The sequence below is a fragment of the Leptodactylus fuscus genome, chromosome 7, assembly GCF_031893055.1.
Source record: "Leptodactylus fuscus isolate aLepFus1 chromosome 7, aLepFus1.hap2, whole genome shotgun sequence".
NCBI classification, from domain to species: domain Eukaryota; kingdom Metazoa; phylum Chordata; class Amphibia; order Anura; family Leptodactylidae; genus Leptodactylus; species Leptodactylus fuscus.
The window spans coordinates 147,003,612-147,019,978 of NC_134271.1; the positions used below are offsets into that span (position 1 = coordinate 147,003,612).

Here is a 16,367-nt window from a genome sequence, read left to right on the forward strand (position 1 = left end):
GGTCCACAATATCTGCTATCCACCCTAGCATAGGCTACTGGTGCTCGGGCCTCGTCAGCACTGCACCCTGCTTGATGTTGTGGTACTGCTGGCTACCCCTCTCCAGTATGTAATTGGAGTCAAGCTACTGCGGCCTGGATCCCCAGCTGGATTTACTCTTCCATGTCCCCGTCCTTGTACCCTTGTGCTACTGACGAGGGGCACTGCTGGCAGCCCCTCTCCAGTAGCTGAACTGTGGACTGGATCTCAGCTGGATTTCCACGTCCACGTGTTGCCCCTCGTCCCTTGATGCTACCCTTACACATCTTTGGCAGGTTTAGTGTATGTGTACACTGTTCCTGCAGTGTAGCTCTGAAAAGAGCTGTTGTTCATTAGAGATCAGATTAGAGAGCAAACACTGTTGTATCGAATAGGTATACGATCGAATATCATGGCGTTCTATGTATTCGTTCACAATCGAATACCAGGCCACATACGCAGTAAAAATTTGTATCCCCTCCTACCTTCCCTGGCATGTTTTTTGCACCAATAACTGTGCAGAGGAGGTGGCATAGGAACTACGACAACGGAGGCAGTGAAAAAAATTGAAAAAAACCCATTGGCTGCCGAAATCAGGTGATCTCCCATTTATAAGAATAGTCCAGCCCAATATTTGTCATTTCGCGGTGAGAGATAGGGAGAGAAACATATCTGCTGAGGGCTAGATAGCGATTAGCTTCAGATAGGCAGGGAAGAACTAAAGAAGAAAACCAACAGCTCTTTTCAGAGCTATACACTACAGGGACATCAGTCCAGCTTTCCCTGGACGGTGGAAAACAGGGATACACAACAGATACAAGTTCATATATAGCGGAGAAACAGCTTTCATTTTTGGCTGTCCGCACACAGAATAGCCAGAATCCACAGCAATTACAAGTTCATATAGAGCTAAAAAAAAGCCTTGAATTTTGAAGGGGTCCTGAAAAATAGCAGCAATCCAAAGCAGTTATAAGTTCATATATACAGTGTTGGCCAAAAGTATTTGCACCCCTGTAATTCTGTCAGATAATACTCATGTTCTTCCAGAAAATGATTGCGATCACAAATTTGGTATTATTATCTTCATTTAATTTGTCTTCAATGGAAAACCACAAAAAGAATTGTCTAAAAGCCAAATTGGAAATAATTCCACATAAAACATATAAATGAGGGTGGACAAATGTATTGGCATTGTTTGAAAAATCATGTGATGCTTCTCTAATTTGTGTAATTAACAGCACCTGTTACTTACCTGAGGCACCTAACAGGTGGTGGTAATAACTAAATCACACTTGTAGCCAGTTGAAATGAATTAAAGTTGACTCAACCTCTGTCCTGTGTCCTTGTGTGTACCACATTGAGCATGGAGAAAAGAAAGAAGACCAAAGAACTGTCTGAGGACTTGAGAAGCAAAATTGTGAGGAAGCATGAGCAATCTCAAGGCTACAAGTCCATCTCCAAAGACCTGAATGTTCCTGTGTCTACCGTGCGCAGTGTCATCAAGAAGTTTAAAGCCCATGGCACTGTGGCTAATCTCCCTAGATGTGGACGGAAAAGAAAAATTGACGAGAGATTTCAATGCAAGATTGTGCGGATGGTGGATAAAGAACCTTGACTAACATCCAAACAAGTTCAAGCTGCCCTGCAGTCCGAGGTTACAACAGTGTCACCCCGTACTATCCGTCAGCGTCTGAATGAGAAGGGACTGTATGGTAGGAGACCCAGGAAGACCCCAGAGACATAAAAAAGGCAGGCTGGAGTTTGCCAAAACTTACCTGAGAAAGCCCAAAACATTTTGGAAGAATGTTCTCTGGTCAGATGAGACAAAAGTAGGAAAAGGCCTCAACATAGAGTTTACAGGAAAAAAAGAGGCCTTCAAAGAAAAGAACATGGTCCCTACAGTCAGACATGGCGGAGGGTCCCTGATGTTTTGGGTTGCTTTGCTGCCTCTGGCACTGGAATGCTTGACCGTGTGCATGGCATTATGAAGTCTGAAGACTACCAACACATTGTGCAGCATAATTTTGGACCTAGTGTGAGAAAACTGGGTCTCCTTCAGAGGTCAGGGGTCTTCCAGCAGGACAATGACCCAAAACACACTTCAGGTCAGCACTAGAAAATGGTTTGAGAGAAAGCCCTGGAGACTTGTAAAGTGGCAGCAATGACTCCAGCCCTGAATCCCATAGAACACCTGTGGGGGAGGGGAGATCTCTTGGTGGCAGTTTGGAGAAGGCCCCCTTCACATCTCAGGGGGGACCTGGAGCAGTTTGCCAAAGACGAATGGTCTAAAATTCCAGCAGAGACTTGTAAGAAATTCATTGATGGTTACCGGAAGCGGTTGTGCGCAGTTATTGTGTCTAAAGGTTGTGCTACCAAGTATTAGGCTGAGGGCGCCAATACTTCTGTCCGGCCCATTTTTGGAGTTTTGTGTAAAATGATCGATAATTTGACTTTTTTTTCATTCTCTTTTGTGTTTTTTCATTGCAAGCAAAATAAATGAAGATATTACCAAAGAGTTTGTGGTTGTAATCATTTTCTGGGAGAACACAGGTATTATCTGACGGAATTGCAGGGGTGCCAATACTTTTGGCCAACACTGTACCTGAGAAAAAACTTTAATTTTGGAGTGTCCTGAAAAATAGCAGCAGTCCACAGCAGTGACTAGTTCATATAGAGCTGAAAAAAGCCTTCAATTTTGGGGGAGTCCTGAAAAATAGCAGCAATCCACAGCAGTTACTTCTTCCTATATACGTGCAAACCTGCTTTTCAGGCTGTGAAACCCCAAAACAAGGATACAGAGCAATTAGGTCAGGCTATGTCCGCTCAATCCAGATATCCAGGGTGTGTACCCCCAAAACCTAGGTGGGAGAGACAGAAATTCAGTCAGGCCATGTCCGCTCAATCCAGATATCCATGGTGTGTAAACCCAAAAACCTAGGTGGGAGAGACAGAATTTCAGTCAGACTATGTCCGCTCAATATAGTTGTTCACAGTGTGTAACCCCAAAACCTAGGTGGGAGACCCAGAATTTCAGTCAGGCTATATCAGCTCAATCCAATGTTTTGGTCAATCCAGTATTGTTTGCTCTCCATGATGTGAAATATGCGTTAGACTGTTGAAAAGCAACCCAACATGAAGTCAGCCATGTGTGCCAGTGTGTTACTTGGCATGACTTTGCTGCCCCCAACTGTAAGGGTCACTCTCCATTTCCTCCATTTTCCACTCCCCTTCACACCATCCATGCTGAAACAATGGGATGCACTGCAGTGCACCCTCAAGCCTCGTGTGGGACAGTGACATGGAATGCCACTTCATCCCCCTCGTCTTCCTCCACCAGCCAATGGTGCGAAGATGACAGGAGTGTGCTCTGAATGTTTTCAGCCTAGCAGAGGCTACTTCTCACTTACAAAAATGGCCACACTTTGACCAGTATATCAGGCACAATGGTGTAGGTTTCAAAAAACCTTTGCACCAACAAGTTGAAAACGTGGGCCATGTGTGGACCGTGTTTAAGTTTGGCAAGCTCCAGATCTGCTACCAGGTTCCGGCCATTATCACATACGCAAAAATGCCTGGCCCCAGATGCCGCAGGGAAAAACACATTGCCATCTCAGCCAGGATGGCATTCCTGACCTCGGAGGCAGTGTGTTGTCTGTCCCCCAAGCTGATGAGCTTCAGCATGTCCTGCTGACATCTCCCCACGACAGTGTTACAGCGTTTACCGCTTGTAGCTGGGGTGGAGGTTGCAGCGTAGTAGGCTTTCAGTTAACCCCTGCCATGAATTTTGGGCTCGGAGAGGAGATAGGCCAACCCAGGTTGCACCCCAGGCCCAGACTCCACTACATTAACCCTGCCTGTCACCCAGAGCTCCCATATGGTGACAGAAGGCCTGGGTATCCAGAAGCATAAACGCCAACATCTCCAGGTCCAGCAGTTTTTAGATGAGGCCGTTAAAGGCTTGGGCATGTGGGTGGCTTGCGCTGTACGTCTGCCTGCAATGAAACGCCTGGGAGATGGGGAGTGGCTGGGAAGAGGCGCATGATGGTGCAGGTCAAAAGAGTTGAACTCCCCAATGTGTCAGAGACAGATGTGTAGGTGTCTTTTCATCATAGCCTTACACCATACTGGGCTGGACTTTCATTTTGTGCCAAAAAGTGGTCAAGACAGCGATCCCTGAGCTAATCCCGTTACACCATCCATTGCCAACTGCAGCACTGAAGTTACCATCTCTGGAAGTGGTACAACTTCTTTCTCTGCATTTAGCCATGCTCGATGCTATGCTAGCTGACTACATTTGGTTGCTCCAGGGTTCTCTTAATGCATATCGCCAAGGGGCATCAGATGTGTTTTTCAGCACTGAGGCCACCTCCTCTGAGATTTCAAAGGAACTTCACAAGAGTTGTGTATTGCAGAAAAAGAAATGAGAAAATAAGTGTAGGGCACAGAGGGATCGGAGAGGACAGAGCTGGGGTCGGCCAGGTACTCCCACAACATGCGCCTATACTTGTCCCTCCTGGCGACACTAGGCCCCTCAGTGGCGGTAAGTTGGCCAGGGGGGGCCATTAACGTGTCCCAGACCTTGGAATAAGCCTTGCAACAGGGTAAAGTTTTGCATGAGTGGCCTTGCTGCCTTTGAACATGCCTTTGCCTGTAGCCACTGTTTTTGCTGCTTAGCTTGCCTCCACATCTACACTGTTTTCGCCCCTAGACATCACCCCAGTCTATGCCTCTGCTTCTAGCCACCTTTTTTGTTGCTTAGCTTGCCTCCACATCTACACTGCTTTAGCCTCTAGACATCACCCCAGTCTATGCCTCTGCTTCTAGCGACCTTTTTTTGTTGCTTAGCTTGCCTCCACATCTACACTGCTTTCCCCTCTAGACATCACCCGTGTCCATGTCGGGTTGGTGGCCTCGTCGTCCACCAACTCCTCTTCCAATTGCTCATTGTCCCCTTACTGCAAACCACACATAACCACAGCTCGGGCCTGGTCTGCGTTGTACCCTGAACCCTGTTTTACGCAGCTGCCATATCCGGAATTGTGATGAGCGCATGCTAATGTTTCATGTCCAGTGGAAAGGATGGGATAGGATTTCACATAAGTCTGCCACCCATGGAAACTCATGGTGCAGAAACTGAGGGAGCTGACTTTGATTAACCCTTGGGTTTTGGAGATGGAACTCCATCAAAGGTCTCTGCAGCTCACACACCCTGCTTAACATATGGTATCTAGGGTTTCAGCGTGTGGGGATGTCGCACAACAGCCGGTGTTCGTGGCAGATGGAGGCATTGCTGGAGTGTTTTGAGGCTAGCAGCGGCTCCTGTACACTTGCGAAAGTAGACGCACAAATGACGCACTTTCACCAGTAGCTCGTGTATATGTATGTTTTCAAAAAATTTTGCACCACTAAGTTAGACGTGGGCCAGGCATGGAACGTGTTGGAGGCTGGCAAGCTCCAGAGCCGCTACCAGGTTCCTGCCGTTATCACACATGACAAACATGCCTGGCCCCAGGTGCAGCAGGGAAAAACACATTGCCATCTCAGCCAGGATGGCATCCCTGACCTCGGAGGCAGTGTGCCGTCTGTCCGCCAAGCTGATGAGCTTCAGCGTGGCCTGCTGACGTCTCCCCACGCCAGTAGCTGGGGTCAATAAAACGGAGGAGGAGGAGGAATATTGGGCGGGGAGACAAGGCAGGCCGCCACAGTTTGCGATCCGGTCCCAGCCTCAACTACATTCAGCCAGTGTGCCGTGATTGAGATGTAGCGTCCCTGGCCGCATGCACTTGTCCACGCGTCGTGGTCAAATGGAACTTTGTGCAACTTAGCGCAGAACTTAGAGCCCGCCTGATGTTACAAGTGCAAGGCTCAACTAACCCCAAGGGCCAAAAATACTGCTGATGCAAGGCTCTACTCAACCAAAGGGTCAAAAACTAAATCTCTGCTGGTTAAAGGCTCAACTCACCCAAAGGGCCTAACATTCTGCTGGTGCAATGCTCAACTTAATTAAAGATACGTTTAGATGGCTTCTTTCCAAACCGAGGGTGATTCCTTTCGGTAAGATGTGATGGCTGTTTCCAGCCCTGTTTATCCTGGTTGATCGTGTTCAGTAATGAGGCCAGCTCAGCATGAGGATCTTGTATGTTAGGTTGTCCATGCCCACTAATATGCATGAAGACTCGATCACAGTAAATGTCCTTATTTTTCTCCAATTCAATCTCTGAATGAACTGCTCTGAAAGATGGCCTACACAATGCTGCAATGACAATCACTTGCTTTTCCTGTTCTGGTTCCAAAGAATCTTGTGTCTTGCTTGAAGAAGAGACCATCTTAGTCTGACTGCTGGTTGCTTGTGCTGCAGCATGTGGAGTTGGGTCTGTCAGCCTTGTGATGAACTTCTCATTCTGGATCCCATTACTTTCAACAGTCTCTAAAGTCTTTTGACACTTTGAATTTTGTTCAGTTCCAAAGGACTCTGTGTTTACATTTGGCTCAGTCGCAGCTCCAGGACATGCCTTGGAAGGCAAGGTTTCCTTTAGTGGCTCCATCTCAGCAGGATGATAATGATGAAGTTTTGTTAAATCTGGTGTCGGAAGGGAAAGTGATTTCTGATCTACAGCTAAAGTACTGGAGCATGTTTGGACTATTAACACCTGATCAGAACCCTGTAGAGGTAATGTAGAGTCCCATATTAGAGGACCATTACCGCTAGTAGTGGTTTCAGCCAATTCTCCACCTTTGCAATCCTCTAAATAAAAGTTACCCCAGGACTTGGTGCCAAAATATCAATTTCACAATCAAAATCAAGGTCAATGTCTGGGTCCTCAGTCCAATCCACTGCATCAATCCCACAAAATGAGAGTGATGGTTCTGGAACCACTGTTTTAGGGGCTAAGAATTTTAAAGGGGTTAGTACTCTGCTGGTGCAAGGCTCAACTCACCCAAAGGGCCTAAAACTCTGCAGTTAGAGGCTGAAGTCACCTGAAGGACCTCAATCTCTGCTGGTAGCTCAGCTTAAGGGTCTGGAACTTAATTTGGAAGGGCTCACGTTAAGGGCCATAAAAGTGAATTTTGGAAGGTCTTACCACATCACACACACATCCACAATGACAGTTCAGGGTGGGTACTGATGGACTTCCCATTAGTACCCACAGTTCCCATAGATGCCCCCAGGCATGCTTCCCCTGCTATCCCAGTTGCATTGCAGAGGTGTTGGCATCATTTGCTGAGGTGTGATAGTGGATTTGGTGACCCTCCTGAGTCAAATGGTGGGATCCCCTGTAGCAAAGCATTTTCTCCCATAGACTATAATGGGGTTCGATATTCGATCGAATAGTCGAATATTGAGTGGCTATTTGAAACGAAAAACGAATATTTTACTGTTCGCTCATCTCTATTGTTCATGAATGTTTTCCTGCCTAGCAGAAGCTAGGAAATATAAAAAACAAAAAAACTTGATAGTCTTCAGTAGTTGATACCTTTTTAATGGCTAACTAATAATGATGACAGAATATGACGTTTCGGAACTCTCGGCTGACACTATTCTTATAAATCCGAGGTTCCCTGATTTAGCCAGCCAATTACTTTTTCCTATTTTCTTTTTTTTATGCCTATGTTGTCCTACTTCCTGTCCCACCTCCCCTGCACAGTTATTGGGGCAAAAAAAGCGCCAGGGAAGGTGGGGGGGATACAAATTTTTACTGCGTTTATCGCGTGGTATTCGATCAGAATCAAATATATATAGTATCCTAATATTCAATCGAATACCTACTCGATCGAACGGTATTCGCGCATCTCTAGTTAGAATACAATTAAATAAAACCATAAAACTAAGTGAGGGGGTCACAAAAATAAGAAAGAGCACATACACAGTGTTACCTGTATGACGGACACATCACATACACAATGCTACCTGTATGACGGACACATCACATACACAATGTTACCTGTATGACAGACACATCACATACACAATGTTACCTGTATGACGGACACATCACATACACAATGTTACTTGTATGAAGGACACATCGCATACACAATGTTACCTGTATGACGGACACATCATATTCACTATGTTACCTCTATCATGAAACTCCTCCAGTACAGCGCGCAGGCCGGGGGTACCCTGATCCTTCTGTATGACATGAAGACTAACCCACAATGCTATCAGAGCTTCTCTTCTTCCTTTGAAAATATCCTGTAGTAAAGTCCGGGCCAATGTTTTTCTATCATTTTCTAAACCAAGGTAATGCTATAAAACAGGATACATAAGGGTCATTATTATAAAGCAAAAGGTTAAGACACTTACAGGTATATTCCATGTCAGTTTTTCCTATAATGTTTTGGTCCAAAGAAAGTTAAATCAATGAAATGATTGTAACAATAACAATCAGATTATTCCCATGAACTAATGACGACCTAATGTACTGTATATGTGGTGGTGGGGCAGATTACTGGAAACGCCACACCCAGTTTGGATCATAAATACCTTCTTCCATTGTCACATTCTGAAAGCCAGAACTTTAGGGGACACTGCAGGTGGGAAGATACATATTCTAAGGATGCAACAGAAGAACAAGAATTTAAGACTATGTATATAAATTACAGGTATTGTAGAGGAATATAGGGAAGAAGAGCATTTAAGGGAGGGATGGGGAGAAGGGGGCTCTGACTCTGCTGGTATCACCTTGTTTGGCACTCCATGTGCCTCTTCCATGGTCCAGAATCTTGTTGAATTTTTCCATAAAGTCAGCTAGCATATGTGACATGTGGTTAGTTGTTATGATTAGTGATGAGCAAAGTTTTGAAAAATAGGATTCGGCCGCTTCTCCGGATTTACCAAAAAGATTTGATTCCTTCGGAAATAATTCCCTGTGAATAGTGATAAAAAACAGGGGGCGGGGCCTAACTGTCACTGCTAATGGACGTCTGAGCCTGCAGCTCTGTTAGCCACACAGCCGAAAGCCTTCCCTACCGCTTCTTCGGAGCTCAAAATGGGCAAGAATACAAGAGACAGAGGAGGGGAACCTCCGAGCACCCCGATAAACAAGGTGAACGCTGTGGATGTTCAGAAATTCTTTAGGAAAAAGTCGTTGCAGTCGCCCAACGTGGCGCGCAAGATGGCGCCTGATGACTTACCTGAGGAGAATGTGGACGACTCCGACCTGAAGAGCACTTTGGGTCCAGAGCGCTCAGATTTCATCTCTGGCGGCATAACGAAGTCCTTCTTCCGCAAGGCGCTGGCACAGGCTATAGCTTCAGTCATGGCAGAGATCGTGGGAATTCGCGCCAATCTGCAGGCTCTGATTGGTCTGCGTGGACTCACTGGAAAGCGCCACCTCCTCCATTTCAATGCACTCTGCTCGTGCTGAACATCATAATACCAGCCATCATGCCCACCTGAACCGTACATACGACATGCTGGAGGATTTAGAGAACCGCAATCGCAGGCGGAACCTCTGCATCATGGGACTCCCTGAACAGGACACAACGGAGGATTTAAAAGAGGTAATGGCATCCATTTTTTCCACCCTTGTAGGCCCAGACCGGGTGGCCACTGTACAAATCGAGAGGGTGCATAGAGCAGTCCACCCTAAGCCACCCCCGAATGAGCCACCTACAGATATGTGCGGCCTCATAACTTCAGTGGACACCACTTGCTTGCTGCAAGCAGCCAGAGAAAAAAGACCATTAATACATGATGGCTCTGAGGTACAAATTTTTCAGGACTTAGCCCTGACCACCCTAGCTAAGCGCCGCATGCTTAATCCTCTTCTGGAGACATTTCGTGAAAAGGGGATTCAATATGCCTGGCTATTCCCCTTTGGGCTTGCTATATTGAACCAAAGCCGCAGGATCATTGTGAAAACCACGGAGGATCTCTCCAATGTGTGGCGCGTACTAGACATACCGCCAATACAAATACCTTCGTGGTTGCAGACATCTCTGCATGGCTGCAATTACCAAACATTGATGTAGAGGAAGCACCCAGAAGATTAAAATCGCCTAAGAACAAGAAATCCTTTACATGCAGGAATCTTCTTGATTTGGGCTAATCTACAGGTGATCTCCACTTGTGACTTTTCTTCTCCTTCTTCCTGTTATGGAACATTGCTGATTGAAAGTTTTAGTGGTCCATGCCATCGGGTTATACCAGGTCCCTGCCCTGATATAGTACACTGGCTTTCGAGTGCTGACATCTGCGGGATCTGCAGGTCTGTGTTCTATGCATATCCCCGACACGGGACTTCTCCGAATGAGTATCCGGATGGACCTGATCTATTGGTCCCACCAGACTCGCCTATTTTGTTCTGAGTCTCTTTTCTCTAAATGTCTATGCCACAAGCATTATGGAAGGACTACCTCTGTCATCCTTTGGTGAGCCCAATGGGAGGCCTATAAATCCTCCATATTCAGTCTTACAATTGTTGTTGTTCTAGTATTGGATTAGTTTAATCCTTCTATGCATAGTTCATCTGCATAGATGGATAGTGTATAATTGTTCTAAGCACTTTTTCAAACAGTTTCTCACCTTGTTGGATTATGCTTCTCAACAGAGTCACCCCTTTACCCCTTTGTAGCCTCGTGGTCCCAGGTGACGGGAGCTCCACAATCCATATCCAATTCCCTCCCTCTCCCCCCACCCCTTTCCCTTTCCCCTTCCCTGTTTGCTACTTTCATATATGCATAAATGTTTTGGTGCTTTAATCCTTATCACTTGAACTGGAAGGCCTTATCAGCTTGTTTTATGAACAAAATTTCCCCTTCCCTCCCCTACCCCTTCCTTAACCATGTTTCTTAAAAGAGTCATCCTCTTGCCTAGAGCCCGGGGACCTTCACGATCTCGTGGCTCTGGGTGACAGCAACGACGCAATCCATTTCGAATTTCCGCTCCCCTCCGTTATCCCCTCCCTGTTGACTATTTCTATATATGACTCAATGCCTCATGCACATGAATGCTCATCACTTGAACTAAAAACTAAAAGGTCTTATTAGCCTTTCTAGTGAATAAGTTTTCCTCTTCCTTTCCCCCCTCCGTCTCTCACTCCCCCCTTCCCCAAATCCCCCTCCTCCTCATCCCCCCTCCTCCCTCTGTTACCCCCCCTAAATATAGCATATGACATCCTTCCTTATATTAGAATGTCCATTCTGACACTTAGTCCTTGTTACTGCCTAGGTAGGGATAGGCTAGGCTATTTCACGATTAGGAAAACCTCCGTTACCTGCACATTTTTTTTTACAACTTATCTTACGTTGTATTTTTCTACAGTTGACAGGTCAGGTGTTACTGTCAACCAACTAGATAGTTGGTGTGCTCAATTGTATTATCATTCCCTTCCCTCTTCCCCAACAGACTTGAATCATGTTCCGTTTTTTTAGACAAACCCGATACTTCAGGAAGAATAGACCTCCCATCAACCCCTTTATCAACAAAAAGAAAAACCAGGGGAGTGACTCAAAGAGAAAAACGTTTCAGGAGGATCTAAAGGTAATTAATTTATCTTCTCATATTTTGACTGAGGATCAAATAGAGGTCCTGAGCAGAGGCTTGTCCTTCGCCCCGATGGCAAGTTTTATTTATTTTGAGGCAGTTAAAGACTTAGCTCTCTTTTTGCGGAGACTTATGTTTAAGAAACATTTTGCCATGGGAAATTTGGATAATAGTTGTGGAGATTTGGGTGAAAGACAGGCCCTGCAGGACCTATTAGATCTGTTGGAGGAGCAGGAGAAATCAGAGAAATCTGTTCTACCATATCATCTCTGCTGCCGATCACCACATTTCCCCCCTTTTTCACTTTGTCCCCCTATTGACATTTTCTTTAGACTGGTTAGTCGAGATTTTGCATCTCTTTCTGCCAGAATTGAGAATTTTAATCTCAATTTTAAACAAAGACAAGGTCTGCGTCAATTAAAATCTTTGGGGGACGTAGTTATTAAGCCGACTGATAAGGGGGGGAATGTGGTGATCTGGCCCGCAGAAATGTATGAGTGAGAGGCCTTTCGGCAATTGAATAATTCCAGCTGTTATCGTAAACTGGGAGACAATCCTATGCTCCTATTTAAGAAACAGTTGGATGTTATCTTGAACCAGGCAGTGGAGAGTAATATTATAACATCTAATATTAGGGAAGGACTTTTGGTAGAAAAACCTGTGATACCTACTCTCTACCTTTTACCTAAGGTGCATAAGAGTGTCTCCAATCCTCCGGGGCGTCCTATTGTCTTGGGGATTGGGGGCCTCTGTGAGAACCTAGGAAGGTTTGTTGATTATTATCTTCAGCAATGTGTAGAATTACTACCATCCTTCACAAGGGATTCGACTGATATACTTGGCCGCTTGAATGGTCTGCAATTGGAGAGCGACATGTATCTGGTGACATGGGACGTGGAGTCCCTGTACACCTCGATTGACCACAGTCAGGGCCTCCGAGCATCCAATTATTTTTTGCGTTTTTTGAATCTAGACCCAGATTTGACAGCTTTTATTATGGAACTTCTGTATTTTGTTTTGAGACACAAGTTTTTTATTTTCAAGAACCGCCTCTTCCTGCAGCTCCAGGGAATAGCGATGGGGGCCGTCTGTGCCCCCTCTTATGCCAACTTGTTCCTGGGGCTGTGGGAGGAGGAGGTGGTCCAGCATACTGAAGGGTATGAGGGGGTCCTGCTGTGGTCAAGATATATTGATGACGTTTTGTTCATCTTGCGGGGCTCCACGTCGCAATTAGAAAGTTTTCTGTCATCTCTTAATTGCAATGATTGCAATATACGTCTCACTTCCACAATTAGTTACGATCATGTGGACTTTCTTGATATATCCATTAAGCGTAAGGCAGATGGAGTTGTGACTACTGATGTGTTTAGAAAAAGTACCTCTACGAATGTCTTGCTTCATGCCACCTCTTCTCATCATCCTAAAGTTAAACAAGCCATTCCGGTTGGCCAATTTTTGAGAATGAAGTGGATCTGCTCCGATGAAGCAATGTTTGAACGCCAAGCAGATGACTTAACATCAAGTTTCCTGAATCGAGGCTACCGTCGTAAAACTGTATCCTATGGGTACCAGAGAGCTAAAAGTACATCTAGGGATTCATTACTGGTGAGTAAACCTAAAAAAAACCTAATATGTCTTCTCAAGATGCCCGTTTTGTCACAAGATTTAACTGTTAGTGGAGAATGATACGAGATGTTCTCCAGAAACTTTGGGGTTTCTTACACACTGATCAACAGTTATCACAAATTTTACCATCTTACCCTTTAATTACATGGAAACGCTCTAGAAATTTGAGGGACCTACTGACCTCTAGTCATTATGTCCCTGATGTGCTGAAATATATCTTCGGTAGTCGTGGCCCACCCTGGGGTTCTTTTTGTTGTGGGAATTGCGCAGCGTGTAAATACATGTTGCACACTTCCACCTTCAGAAACGCCAGAGGTGATAAGGAATTTAAATATTGCAACATAATTCATGTAATACGGAAGGTGTAATATACTATGGAACATGCCCTTGTGGGCTAATATATATAGGGATGACAAGTAGAGCACTGAAAGTTCGGGTGCTTGAACATGTGGGCAAGATAGTGGCATCAGCAAAATCCAGAGAATTTGAGAAATTACAACCAGTACCCAAACACTTTCGAGATTGCCATCAAAGTGACCCAAGAGGAATCAAAGTACGTGGAATCAATAGAGTGCATCTTGAAAGTAGGGGTGGGGATCTACGCAAGGCTTTGTTGTGTAAAGAAACAAGATGGATAATAGAATTAGATACTTCCACTCCAGCAGGTCTCAATGAGATGGTTAGCTTTAAGTCCTTTCTGTGATTTTTCATTTAGCGTGGCTTTTTAGTTGAATTTAGAGGTCTGTTTTGTTTGTCGCATTTGTTAATTATTGTTGTTTTTGTAGGTTCACCTGTTCTTCCTTGAGACCGGTTTTATTTATTGGATGTCCCTGGCCATATTCCGTTATTATCAACATCTTTGAATCGAGATGTATAATTTTTGCATATGCATTTTTTTGGCACATGCACTTTGTTAGTCTGCACTTTTGGTTCAGAGATGATTATATATATATATATATATATATATATATATATATATATATATATATATATATATATATATATATAAAAAAAATAAAAATTTAAAATATAAATATAAATAATATATATATATAATAAAATAATAAATATAAAATAAAAATTAAATAAAAAATTAAATATTAAAATAATTAAATGGGTAATGATCACTTTTATGATGTTTATTTTCTATGTATTCATGTATCACTTATTTACTTATTGCACTATGTATTTTATGAAATTATTGTAATTATGGTCGTCCTTTATAGTTTATGTATGTTTATGGTGTTGGGATGTTCATGAAATGGTTAAACTTTGTCTTTAAATTTGTACATTATTGTCGAGAGATTTATTTATGAAATTATAATAGAATTTGTGATTATTTAAATTTTTGTATTCCATTCCAATATACATACTGTTGATACCGTTGGTTAATGCTCCCTCTTGTAGCCGCTCATTGCTATTGTGTGTATTGGTAGATGGAGGATGCGTGCGCGATCCTCCTAACTTTATTTACAAACTTACAGAGCGCAGTGACGTCGCCATGTTACGCGTGCGTGGTGACGTCATCTGCGACTCGTGGCCGGTAACATAGGGAGCTTGGCTGACGGTATGTTCATGTACAGATGTTTTTTTTTGTTTTTGTTTTTTTTTTAATGTAGATTGTGAGCCCCACATAGAGCTCACAATGTACATTTTTCCCTATCAGTATGTCTTTGGAATATGGGATGGAAATCCATGCAAACACGGGGAGAACATACAAACTCCTTGCAGATGGTTTTTTGCCCTTGGCGGGATTTGAACACCAGGACTCCAGCGCTGCAAGGCTGCAGTGCTAACCACTGAGCCACTATGTGGCCCCATGTACAGATGTTTTACATGTTATGTTTGATTGTGGGGATATTTATACCGCGTTTTAGACCCTCACTTATTGCCTCCTGACGAAGCTGGGTATCAGCGAAACGTGTGTTGGGAGTTTCCAACAGTCCCATCTTCTGATGTACTGAGAGTCTCCTCCTGTTGAGTATCTCCCCCTGTCGCATTGTTGATCTTTGACCATGTCTTTACCAATGCATATATAAATCTATTTTTTTCTAGCTTACTCTGCTGACATATGGTGGGAGGATAAATGTGGATACATATCTATCATTCTGGTCCAAATAATTACAATTATATTGTCTGGAACATTTCTCCAGTACTTTAGAGTATATATCTTATATCTTGGATATATTCTTGATAGATATTATTATATTTGATACTTTATCCACTTTTCTGATATTATATCTGTATTATAGGGTTCTCTCAGTCCTCATTAGTGGGAGGGTTAGGTGTTACACTGCCACTGATTGTGGGGGGATATTCCCCTTGTCTGTTTTCCCTATTTCATATGTTGTTTATTTGATGTTTATTAATTGTTATTTAATAAATTGTTACTTTTCTATTTTGCGAGTCTTGAGTTGTTTTGGTATTTAGGCTTTGTATTTGGAAGGGAAGGTACAAAATAGGTCATCACACTCTTTACTCTGCAGCATTTGCAGATGACGTCCTATTTTTAGCTGCCAACCCAGAAAAGGGACTCCCAATAATAGTTGAACTTCTTGAATACTATGGTTCCCTCTCAGGATACAAAACAAACCTTGACAAATCAGAGGTCCTCAATGTCTCCATCCCTCCCGCCCTCGCCTCGAGTCTTGCAGCCTCTACTCCCTTTAAACGGACATCGAAATCAATTAAATATCTTGGTATAAAACTAATGGCGGATCCAGCCAATTTGCATATGGAAAATGTTGTTCCACTCTTAACAGAAATCCTCTCTTATCAAAGCATGCCTTTCTCATGGTTTAGGAGGCGTAATTTGTTACAAACTTACGCTTTACCCAAGATCTTATAGAGACTGCATATGGTACCTATACGTCTGTCTCCTCTCTTCTTTAAGTCAGTACGCAGCCTCTTTTCCAAATTCCTTTGACGCACAAATCGCCCTCAACTCTCCCTCAAGCTGCTAATGAAAAGGAAAGCTGCAGGTGGCATTGGGCTGCCGGAAATAGCTGACTATTACAAGGCTGTTCAAGTGAAACGGTGGATCGCCATGACCTCCACTGATGGTCATTCACTGATGGCTGACCTCTCCATTACCACCTTCGGCCCCACCTCCCAATCAAATCTATGGCTGTTCGGCAACCCAGGTTTCAGATCAAAATTAATAGACCCTCTTCTTCTGGGTGCATGTAAAACCTGAAGAGACCTAAGGGACCATTCGGCTCCCTCTCCTTCC

The 16,367-nt window shown here is 44.0% G+C and overlaps 1 protein-coding gene across 3 annotated transcripts in view; it reads right to left on the minus strand.

Moving 5' to 3' along the window:
* The window catches only part of LOC142214296 (NACHT, LRR and PYD domains-containing protein 12-like), a 398,233-nt gene that overhangs the window by 348,662 nt on the left and 33,204 nt on the right, over window positions 1-16,367 (minus strand). For all 3 annotated transcript variants that reach the window (XM_075283201.1, XM_075283204.1, XM_075283202.1), the window contains exon 4: window positions 8,098-8,269. In XM_075283201.1, the coding sequence (XP_075139302.1) occupies window positions 8,098-8,269 (172 nt within the window). The remainder of the gene's footprint in view (window positions 1-8,097; window positions 8,270-16,367) is intronic.